The 12385-nt window shown below is 35.8% G+C and overlaps 2 protein-coding genes across 3 annotated transcripts in view; both read left to right on the top strand.

Annotated features, from left to right (window-relative positions):
- CTNNA3 (catenin alpha 3) overlaps positions 1–12385 on the top strand; it is a 546120-nt gene that overhangs the window by 310594 nt on the left and 223141 nt on the right. For both annotated transcript variants that reach the window (XM_050898633.1, XM_050898634.1), the window contains 2 exons: positions 3858–3938; positions 9130–9282. In XM_050898633.1, the coding sequence (XP_050754590.1) occupies positions 3858–3938; positions 9130–9282 (234 nt within the window). The remainder of the gene's footprint in view (positions 1–3857; positions 3939–9129; positions 9283–12385) is intronic.
- The window catches only part of DNAJC12 (DnaJ heat shock protein family (Hsp40) member C12), a 375633-nt gene that overhangs the window by 344515 nt on the left and 18733 nt on the right, over positions 1–12385 (top strand). The gene's annotated exons all lie outside the window — the stretch shown is intronic.

Below are 12385 nucleotides of genomic sequence, written 5' to 3'. Positions count from 1 at the left end.
AACTGGCTCCACTTCACTTGGCCAGATCTTGTTTATTTTAGTCCTGCTAATGAGAGTACTTCAGTTCTGTGTTGTAACTGAATTCTTGATTATGCTAAAGGGCGGGTGTTCTTTGATTCACATAATGAATACTAATAGTATTTACTGTTTTAATACCTATGGCTGATTGTACCCTTTTATATATCGTTTTATTTTTTTTTTTTTTAATAAATTTAGCCCATATCTATTAGCCCAGTACTTGAAGAGATTAGATGATCACTTAAGTAGTTCTGCCCAAATCTTCTTTATAATGTACTGATCAGTTTTCAGATGGGAGACACAGTGCAACTATTAGGTAAATATTTGTAACACTTCACAAGTATAAACAAAGTGTAATTAAAAACCTTATCAGAATAACTATATTCCTTTAAGCTATCTTGTCAACTCAACGGAGCATGAAGGTTGTTGAATTACTGCTGTCTTTGTTGATACTGTTAACTGATGGCATGTACCCACCAAAGACTCCACTGGAGACATGTTCTTGAGTCCTTCCAGGTTGTGTAGCTAATACAAACATATTAGTTTGCATCTGTATACCTTGGAGTGCAGAAGGATCTATAATGCCCGTGAAGGTCATGATCCCCTGGTGATATAAATGAACTCCATTAAAAACAGTAGAGATACAGTGATTTGTTTCAGCTGAGAATCTGCCCTTAGATATGTACTGTTTTAAATGAAAATCTGACAGGAAAGATTTTCTGCACATGTGGTTTTTGAGTCATTCAACTAATGTTGTTTGCCAGTGTGTGAAATAGATAGGCCTGTGTTATTGGCAATACTCAGCATTTATCTTCAGGCTACGCAGCGTTAATTAAAAATACTTGTTTTCACTTAGTGGAGTATTAGTAACAATGTGACTTAGTGCTTGTAAAATGTTTCATATGTTAAAAACGCATTGAAATAGGAGCTGGATATTGCTTGTAATATCTTCACAAGGGAGCTATATAGCTGTTATTACATATATTTTACAGAATAAAACTGTAGCTGAGTGCAGGAGAACTGAGAGAAAGGAGTGAGCTCAACTGCATGATTTTTGAAATCCAGAGCCTAGAATAATGTGCATAATTTTCCCAGCCCTTTTCTTAATTCAGTCACCCTGTACAAGAATGAGCTATTTCAGGATAGACTTGTTTGTTTTTAAGTACAGCAGTCATGAGAAGAATGTTAATTGACAAGCAGATGCAGAGTATTGCAAATACAGACATGTTAGCTATATTGCTGGCGAGTGTAACATAGTGTAGAGATGTTCAGATCCTGTTTAGTTTCACTATGCCATTGTTTTAATACACACTTAAAATATTAAATCTGGTATTTTTCAGCTATTAAAAAGTGTAATCATCTACTGTAGATCTTGAACTGTTACTGTCACATACATATTTAAGATGGAAGTCTGCAGAGGAATATAAACTTAACTTAAAGGAGTAATTCAGCATTGAAAGGTACTTGGGACCAATGGACAATACCTTACAGCAGCTGGACAACACGGCGCAAGGCCATTGATGTTTAAGACTACTCCCACAGTAGACTTTGTAGTCAGGTTTCCCCCTGACTTTAACAGACTGTACACAAGTTTGAAATACTTACATCTTTATAAGAAGGATTTATCCAAACAGTAATGTGGTTTTTTGAGTTTTAAATTTCTTTAAGGAAGAATGAGAGTCTGCAGTTATGAAGTTACCCATATTCTGGACCTGTCCACATTCTACAGTCTGAAGTTGCATTTTACAGTGTATTTAGTTCTTGGGGAAAACACGAGGTGAAGAATAACTTCAATTATAGTTAGGTTTGCTTTCTAGACATTGACTATTGACAATTATGTTAAGAATTTGCAAATAAAGTATTTTCTTCCTTGTTCACTGTTCAATATTTTTATGCCACTCGCTGAGTGAGGTTATTTCATATTAGCTGCCTCAAAGATTTAGGTTTGCTTAGAGCCAGTTGTATCATTAGTTGCCACCTTCGAAGTTGCAGCTTACTGGAGAACTTTAAAAAAATCCCAATATTTTACATTGATTCTGTCTTCTTAGAAAAATATGCTCTAAATATAAAGCTTTTAAAGGATATGCCAATGTGGAACTGCATCTTTGTCATCTGAAAATGCATAGGCAGAAGCTGAGTTGTATCCACAATGCTTTTACAGGTCCTGTTTACCTAGCAGTTTAGAAGGGATCAGTTTTGTTGTCAAGGCTGAAAACAGCTTGCAAAACATGGTAGAAGAGTCAGTATTTACTTCGGTTCCTATGCAGGCATTGGTATGAGAAATGGTCACATTACTATGAAATAGAAAGTCAGTATCTACTTTTAGGGATTCCTTGAAGGTTTCAAGGTGAAGTTCAGATCTCTCTCCCAGACCTGTGTTTGATCATCTGTTCTCTGTGAAAATTGTAAGCAATTTCAGAAACGGAAAGTAGTAAGAAAATTTCTAAGTCACCCTGAATATAAAAGCTCAATTTTTCAATGTAATTGTTCCTTTCAGTTGACAGAGAATGTACTAATCATTTCAAGGCATTTTTTACATTACACATTCACTTTTAATGTAAAAGTTCTTTCCTGATCATCTCTAGTCTTTGCTTTAATATTAAGCATATTGCTGTGTTCACAGATTTTTTTTTTCTTTTTTTAGCAAGGAAATAACTCTGAAGTATGATATATTGTATATAACAAGGTTATACACCTAGGTGCCTACCAAGATATTACTACTTTTGTTTTCAGTAGTATTTATTTTAGTATGATTTACAAAATGAGACAGTCATGCTCATAACATAGACTTCCTAGCGTACTATAACTGAAGCCCAAATATTATGGTCAGTATACATAGCTATTTCTTTAACATTTATGAGAATCTGGACCTTTCCCTGGAAATGTAATGTGTACTGACTTAAGACTTTGTGTAAAGACACTTTCACTATTTGTGGTTTCTTTCCTTTGGAGCAGGGCAGTCCAAGGTAGTGAGTAATGAATGATTGCTTTAGAGAAACAAAGTTCATCAGACATTTTGGATTTTCATGTAGTTTCTATACTAACATGAAAAAAAGATTATTCAAAACAGCTAGTAGACACAGAACTACTATGGTAATATTGTATAGAAGAAATGCTGGGCAGTACAATAACAGTGTTAACTACACTTTTCAAATAGCTAATAATGATATAAGCACTTTGCTTATAGATAGAAATAAAAAGTTAAGATCATTGGGAAAGTATACAACTGATTCTCTTAAGACCTCTCAAATATCTCAAGAGCTCAATCTTCTGTTCATGCTGAGAATGAATGTGCTGTTAAATGAAGAGATTGTCCATTTTCATTGACAATGTTTGCACTGCAACATCTTGGACATGTTGAAACTCACCCATTCTGTTTTACAGAAGTAAAATAACGAATGCTGCAGACTAAAGCACTACCAAACTGCATTGTGGGCATCTGAATTTATAAATTGCTTGTAGAGAGATAACAGGATTTTTCATATGAATATGGTGATAATGGATTGGCATCAATAATAATAATTATATTAATGTTGTTCCATAAGTAACCCTGGATTATAAAAAGAGTATTACAGCAATTCAGAAGATAAAAAGTGTTTAATTTTGTTCCTATATACTGCTAGTAAAGCATATGTTTTGATTCAGCAGATTACGCTTAACATCACAAATTGGCATTCTGTGAGTATTGTGGCACTGGCTCCTGAAATGTATTAAAATTCAAAAAAATCCTTAAGCATGTATGATTTACCAAATGCTCTGATGAACTAAGGACACAAAGAACATGCTTCCTAAGAGATCACAAATAACCCTTGTTGTGTTTTCTATCATATTTGTTACAGACTGACAAGAAAGAGAGAAGTAATGCCTTGAATGTTGCAATAGATAGCATGTGCAAGAAGACAAGAGACCTCCGCAGACAGGTAAGCAACCGGGGGAGCTGAAAAAGTTGAAAAGGAGACTTGAAGGATGCTTCTCCAAATTGCTATTTTCAGTTTTTGTAGCACTGCATTTTGAAAATAAAGATTTCTTCTATATTAAAAAAATACTGAAGATAGTTACACTATTCCACAGAATATATTCATACAAATTTTCAAAACTCTGGGAAAAAACCCTACCAAATGATACTGATTGAATATATGTATGTACATAGACAAAACTTTGCATGTGTACATGTCTAAATATGTATTTGCTATAGAAATATATCAGTGATGTGCTTTGGACATCAAGATTCATTTTATTTTAAATAAGCTTGAATTATTATTGGTTGTTGGAACAGATACCTTGAAGGGACCATTGGGCCACTAAGTCTAGTTCTTTACAGTTGTGAGAACTCATGTAGCAGAAAAGGGTCCTTGGAATACCTGGTCCACAGTCCACCCACCCATTTTGCATCCCAGTATCCTAAAACTCATGTAAGACATGGACCAAAATCCCACAACTTCAGTGTACTGCAGAAGGTGAGCAGTAGACATCAGAGCTTTGTTTACATCCTTTCTCTGCAAGGAACATCTTTGAGAAAAATTGCAAATTATGTTCAAAGTATATAACGTGCCAGTTTAGAAAAGAGGGCTAGAAAGACAGTAGTTCTTTCAGCCAGGCTGCCCCAACCAACTATATGAAAATTTATGGCTACACAGAACATGAGCACACGCTGCTTTCATCCTGTCTCTAGCTGTGGCTATTTATCAGCTCTCTGGTGGAAGAATATCCCTCCCAACTTTGTGTACAGTATTACAAGCCAGCCTATGCTTCAAGATGATGAATAAATTCCTTCCTGTCTCCCATAATCAGCCAGGGAAGCTTTGAAAGATGAGATGAATAATATAAATATAGTGTTTACAACTAACTAGCTATCCAATTTCTGCTCACATTCCATCAAAAATATGTTCAGCTCAGACACCCAGTGACTTGCATTACAAGCTCAGTGTGTCTAGGCACTCTCCCATTCTGTCCTACAGTCTCTTCCATGAGTTAATTAAACTCTAGCTTATAACAGTTTACTGACTCTGTTACAGTGTTTAAAATCTGTTAACTAATTCAATTTGTGTGTTTCTGTAAACCTTTGTAAAATGTTCGGGCTGAATGTAATCATGCCCAATTTATAGTCAATCTAGAACCAGTAGTTTTCTCTAACCAGAGCAGCTCTGTGGCTTCTTGACATTTTCCACTGGAAGGTATTTATGAGAAATATTTCATCTACTTCCTCCAATTCTGTGTTCATATATGTGAATTGCATAAGAATTGTTTTAGGAAGAGTGCTTACTGCATGTCTAATTCCTGATCTGGGAAACATGAAATTGTGAGTTCTGTGCCTGCAGATATTGCAGTAGTCTTATTTGCTTTCACTTATGAACATTCATTATTTTGTCTCCCAGCACTTTTACTAGAAACATGAAAATTGTTATTTGGTCTACTCTTACAGCTTTTATAATACTTATAATTTTTTTGAATGATACTGTGTACCATAGCTGGTATTACATTAGGCACTCATAGTGGATTCGGGGCTATGGTGTGCACAATGTACTCTGCTTTCAGTCAATTACTGGGATTGCCTCTGCAAAATTGGGGTTGAAGATGAAACCTTATGAAGTTGTATTTTTGAAATCTCTTCAGTGTAGTGCAAAATAAACAAAACCATTGTATAAGTGCTGGCCCAGTCACCATCTGATTGTGGGTTATGCCATGGGCCCCTATGGAACATCTTTGTAGATCACAGTAAGTAAAGTGAAGGAAGGCTTGTATCTGGCAAGACTTGATGGCAAAAGTAGCTACCTCAAGAACAGTGTATTCTGGAAGTTGTAAAAATCTCTGGCTTTTCAAATGAAATTATTTGTATTCACTTCAGGAACTTGGCCAGTACTTGTGGGACGTAAACTATTCTGTTTTGTTTTGATTTTTGCTTGTATTATGCCAGAGATGTGCATGTCATTTCTGTGTGTGCAGTTTTACCTAGATCACTGCTTCCCTGCCTAATAGAGCTGTATGAATATTTAGGAAGGAATTGCCTATTCATTCCAATTTCTAATTCTGAGAAATTATCATACTTGGTTCTTACCTCCCAGTTGTTTGCCAGCATACCATGAATGGACTGCACATGTTTCTTCTATGGTTGTTCCACAGTTTTGGTTGGGTGGGTGTTTTTTATAAATGTTGTTCCTGATTATATTCTTATATTTCTATGTTGCTGCTTCATCATGGATAGCTTTTTCTGAACACAAAGGAGATTGCCTTCCTGGCATCCCTTCGAAATAGGAAAGAGAGATCCCTCAGTAATAACTTATCTTTAGTTCTTCCAGGACTTTTGCCAGTGTAGTGCTGTGAGGCAATAGGCAAATAGAGGCATACACAGTTTTTTGTACTCATCAGGATATTGATGTTTAATAGTATTGCAAACAGCTGCTGGGATTTTCTTCTCTACCCTTCACTGTTTGTTTTTGACAACCTTATACCCCATGTTTTATAAACAACATGTTTCTATGTTATTTTTTAATGTGCTTCGATATCAAAACAAAAACTCTCTATACTTCCACTTCTGTAACAGTCTGCTCAAAGGGTAAGAATAAGACCTTGCACCTTAAAAATAAAACAGTTTTTCAGACATCATCCTCCCTCTGCTTTCCCTCTTCTGATGGTGTCTCTTTCACTTGAAAAGATGAGAAAAATTTAATTATAGCACAATAACTTCCCCAGTATTGCCTGCTAGCACTACTGGTGCTGTTCTTTCTCTGTTTCTATGTCTCCCTATATGGCTACTTAGCTTTCAGCATTTTGCTCTAGAGGTGGCCAGAGTCAGAAACAGACTTACTGAGTCGTAGAAAAAATGATTGTTATGATTAGGATGAACAGAAATAGATACTGCTTCACATATTCCTTTTTTCTTTTGTCTTTTTCCATTCTTTGTTCTACATTGTATTTCGTCATTCTTTAATGCTACACAAGCCATCTGTTGAAAATCAGCTTCATGTATTCCTTTGCATAGCTGAAACAGGAACATAATTTCAAACTTGTTTGTATTCAGCAAAGACACAGCATTATCTTTCTTTTGGAAGAAGATGTGTTTCACTGTTTAATTGCAGGATAGAGATTTCTTAGAACAAAATAATAATGATAATTTATATGTGAAAGGTTAATTAAACCAAGCAAACCAGTAAAAAGCTACAGCAAAGAATTATGTGATGAGAGATAAAACTAGGCTGCTGGTTTGAAAATTGGATGCCTCAAGCTCACCAGAAATGTGACTAAGGTCATTGCAGTCACTGGTCCTCAAATAACACATTAAGGCTGCGGAAGTCCTATGATCTGGGCTATGCAGAACCCAAAAATATTTCTCTTGGAGATAATCAATCATCGGCCATGGATATGGTTCCACAGCTTTTTGTTGCTGAGTATTGTAAATTGACATCTTAATGTTTAAACTGTGATTCCTCAAGGTCACATTCACGTACTTAATTTTAAGCAAGCGAGTATGTCTCTCTTCTTCAGTTGGACTTTTCCAACACAGAAGTTTTAACAGGTAACTTGGCAGGACTGGAGGTTCAATGTCTTTTGTTCTGGCAGTGAAACTTTTTATTATTTCTTTCTTTTTATTTTTTAAAATTCCAGCCTGAATAAAGCAGGGAATGTGAACGTGACAGTAAAAATCCAATTTTGTATTGGAATCCCATAGCCTTTGTCTTTGTAAATTACTTTTGAGAACATGCAATGTATCCAGATAGTATATCCTAATGCGATAAGCTATAGTAAGTTAGAAGACAAAAAAACATTCCAAATGTAAACTTACCTGTATTTTCTTGGAAGATTTGTCTGTCTCATGTGCCTAGTGAGTCAATGAGAGCTGGCTTTAGATGTTGAGGCTATCCAAAAGCTAGTGGTGGAATTCATATCCAAATCTTGTCTTGATAATCAGCAGATTTCTCCACTATTATTTCTGCTGTGCATGTTCACTGCCCTACCTACAAGGACAGCAGCATCAAAAAGATTGTGGTTTTTTGCATTTTTCTAGCTGTAGGAGTCTTTACTTCTACTGGGTTTTCACATAGATACATTGGAGCAAAATGCTAAGTGAAAACACATCCTTTGGCAACAAACCTGTCAGCATGTAAGAGCTTAAAAGCCTTTTGTGTTCTTTTCTGTTCCAATCAATCTCTTTTATATATATTGCAAAAATAATTTTTTGCAGTAGGAAACACAGTGAAGTTGATAGTTGATTGTTCCAATTGGTATATTTCTTGTAGTGTTCTATGATTAAAGTGAACAATTGCCATGTGTAGGTTTACAACATGGAAAATAACCTCTTAAGTAATGTCTCAATGGTCAGTTATAAGCTTACATGAAACCTAATTTGAGAGGTAATTTGTAGCAGAATGTTACACTTCTTTAATAATTTAAGTAAGAAGTTCAAGAACAATTAATTTAAATAGAGAAAATTGAACTTCAGACTCATTTATAGTTCTTCTTGCTCTATTAATCTATTATCAGGTGGCATAATCAGTAATCTCATTGATATAATCACCGTGAAGGCTACCATTTTGCTAATCAAACTGTATCACTGGGTTTTCCTACAAGGTAGAAAATATTTGGGTAATTTTGCAATTATGAAAACATGTGATGTAGACTATTTTGTGAGCACAAACATAACTAAATTAATATTTTCTTTGTAAAATGAAATAGCCTTCTCCCTTGGTGTCTGAACTTCAAGAGAGAATACCCAGGAAGCATTAGGTTTGGTCTAACAGTAATTTTTCGTGTGTGGAATCATTTAAGTAGTCCATTCATCAAAGAACATGAATATTTGTTTGGCTCCCTTCATTTCAACAGAACTAATACATGTTTTAAGTGTTTTATGTGTCTGTACTCACACACACGTACACTCACACATACAAACATGCATATTTAGGTAGTGGTATATTAAAATTGTCCCTGAAATTAAACAGAGTTCTCTGTGTAATAGATAAATTGCAGCTGCAGTACATTTCAGACACATAATCCTGCAAATAATGCAGGAATACAGTGTGTACATGCTTTGTTATAAAATACTAATGGACAATAATTACAGTAGACTTTTATAAATAGTCCAATTAGCAGATACTAATGTAATGCTTTCTTTTGCAGCTCCGTAAAGCCATTATAGATCACATCTCAGACTCCTTCTTAGATACCACTGTTCCACTTTTAGTTCTCATTGAAGCTGCTAAAAATGGAAGAGAGAAAGAAATAAAGGAATATGCTGCTATATTTCGAGAACATACCAGCAGGCTTGTGGAGGTATGTTTGATGGAGTTGCACTTTTTTTGAATATATGGTATAAGTGACTTGCCACTGCACATTTCCTTTGGTGGCAGATATCATAAAACAATTAAACCTGGCATTTCAGGAAAGAATACATAAATGGCCTAGGGTGATAGTAAACATACTCCATTTTTTATATAACGGTATGCAGTAAGATAGTGGGGTTTGTGGAATCGGCATTTATATAGTATTTCATTGCATGGAAATTAGGTGGTGGGGAATTCTAATTTGAGAAATTAGTGTAAGCCTTTCCACAAAGATATTCAGTGGGAACTTCATCAAATGTGTGATTCTAAGGAGTATTAGCTCAAAGTGTTCAGAATACTACTACCCAAAATATATGAGACACCGTATTAGTGTTAGTTGTTTGCAGCTTTCTCACTTTGAAAGTTTATAGCCTGTGTAATGATACGCTGAAGAGGAAATGGTGCTCTGACACACAGTTTAGAGCCATGAACCCTCTAGCAGACTGGAAGCATGTTGTTGTATATGCTGAATAAATTCACTCGCATACATTGTATACTCAGTATTAATTTCTAAAGGATATATTTCTTTATTACTTATAAATTATACTTCTTCGTCACTTAGAAATTTGCAAATAGAATTGGGGGGGAGATTTTAGTTTGTTGGACAGTCAGTCCTGCAAATGTGACTAAATATTCACTGACTTAAACTCATTCAAACTGGAGCTTGAAACACTGCTGGAATACCGAAGTCATGGATTTTGCAGGAATATTATCTCAAGTGCCTGTAAGGAATGTGTTGCTAATTTTTGTGGGTTTTTTTAAGCTTTTAGTGCTTTTGTGTGCAGTAATGCAAACATGGGGAAAAAAATCAATGAATTCACTCTGTGGCTGAAAATTTACTTAGGAAAACTATTTGGCTCAGAACGAATTAATTAATCTTTGGTGATCTACAGATAATGAAAGACAAATAGGTAAACAGCTAAAATAAAAGTAGGGTGTTGCATTTATGTTTCTCTTCATGGTTGTGTAGTTACAGAATAAGACTAGTTATTATTCTCTGATTTACAAGTGTCTCATTTTGACCGTGCTGCAAAATCAAATGAAAGCTAAAACACAAACCCAAAGTTTTAAAAGTTTTTCAGATTTTTAATACTGAAGCTAAACCAGCCTGAAGTGGCTTGATTTTTAGAAAGGACAGGTGATCTCTGAAGATCAGATAACTTTACTGAATTTGGAATTGAGTCCAGGCTAGCTGAAATACCCAAATCATTACTCAATTTAGAAGATGTGAACCTAAAAATCCAATATTCATTTCCTTTCATGGGTTTGAATTTGTTTCCCAAATGCAAGGAATAGCTGGCCATCAGGGTAGGTTTGTGATTAAAGGGGCTGATGGCTGCACAGATACACTGCCTAAAAAATCTACAAGGACATGTAGCAGCTGACTGTGAACATAAGACTGCCCAGAAGATAGCTATCCTTAGTGATGCAGGAAAAACCATAGCAAAGTTTCACAATTCCAGCATAGTTACTACCTAGACAGGAGAAGAAAAAAAAAAGTCAAATGTCCTTTTTCAGCATTGACATTACTAGTCCATTTCGCAGTGTCTCTTCTGCAAAGTGATAACCAGACTAGACAATGACGCCTCAAAAACTTACAGAGATTGCCTTCATTCACCTCAGTGAACGATTAACTTCAAAACCCTCTGTTTGTACCTAAACTTATTACTTAAATGCTATTAAGCAGAGTAGTCTAAGAGGGAAAGTATGTGTAAAGTTCATGAATGTAAATACTAGTGGAGATCCATTTACCCAGATTATTTTGAGGACATCAGACATATTTATTGTACAAGCAAATTAGTAAATCATAAACAAATCACGTGAGGAGATAAAAGCAAGAGTCTCATGACTGTTGTATAAAAGGGGTTCTATTACACCATAGAGTGATCTTACTGTATTTGTAAATATACGGGGGGGGGGGGGGGGGGGGGGGGGGGGGGGGGGGGGGGTGTACATGTCCTGGTTTCGGCTGGGACAGAGTTAACACTCTTCTTCGTAGCTGGTACAGTGCTGCGTTTTGGATTTAGTGTGAGAATGATGTTGATAACACACTGATGTTTTAGTTGTTGCTAAGTAGCACTTATCTTAAGCCAAGGACTTTTTAGTCTCCCATGCTCTGCCAGCAAGGACGTGTAGAAGAAGCTGGGAGGGAGCATGGCTGGGGCAGCTGACCTGAACTAGCCAAAGGGGTATTCCATACCATGGAACGTCATGCCCAGTATATAAACTGGGGGAGTTGGCTGGGAGGGGCAGATCGCGGCTCAGGAACTAACTGGGCATCGGTCAGCAGGTGGTGAGCAATTGCACTGTGCATCACTGTTTTTTTTTTCCTCTCTCCCCCCCCCCCCCCCCATTCCTTTTCATTACTATTATAATATTTCATTATTACTATTGTTAGTATTATATTTTACTTTAGTTATTAAATTGTTCTTATCTCAACCCATGAGTTTTACTTTTTTTTTCCCTTTCCTCCTCCTCACCCCACTGGGAGGGGGGAGGGGGAAGTGTGGCTGCGTGGTGCTGAGTTGCTGACTGGGGTTAAACCATGACAGCATGTATTTATATTTATGCTGTGACGTAATATGCTGCCTACAGTGAAGAAAACATACTTTTGAAAATGTTTTATGTAACTGGCTTTCAGAGAGACTGTACACAGTGCCACCTCCTACTGTTGAATTAGTTGTTCCAAATTGTTGCTTTACTGGTGCTTATATCGTATGCTGCTATTGAAAATTAACATAAAATAAAATTGAGGTTATCTTCTGGATATCTACTAGAACTGAAGTATCTTATTTAAAAGGTTGCTTATATTGGTTTAATGCACTTACCAGTATCTCTAAGGGAGAGCTTGACTGATGGCTTTTTGATAAACTATACTGCTAAACTCTCCAGCAAATTAATGAGATAGTAGTTGTACTGCATCTGTCAACTGCTAGCCTATCAGACGTAAAACAAAACAAAAATGAAAAAATATTAACAGCTAAGCAAGTGGCCACAAAGGGGCTTTGTACATATAAACAGATTTATCTGATTTTTAAGAAAAATTCAGTCAT

The sequence above is a fragment of the Gymnogyps californianus genome, chromosome 6 (assembly GCF_018139145.2).
Source record: "Gymnogyps californianus isolate 813 chromosome 6, ASM1813914v2, whole genome shotgun sequence".
NCBI classification, from domain to species: Eukaryota; Metazoa; Chordata; class Aves; order Accipitriformes; family Cathartidae; genus Gymnogyps; species Gymnogyps californianus.
Note: the sequence above shows the minus strand (reverse complement) of the source record. Positions and strands in the feature narration are given on the sequence as shown.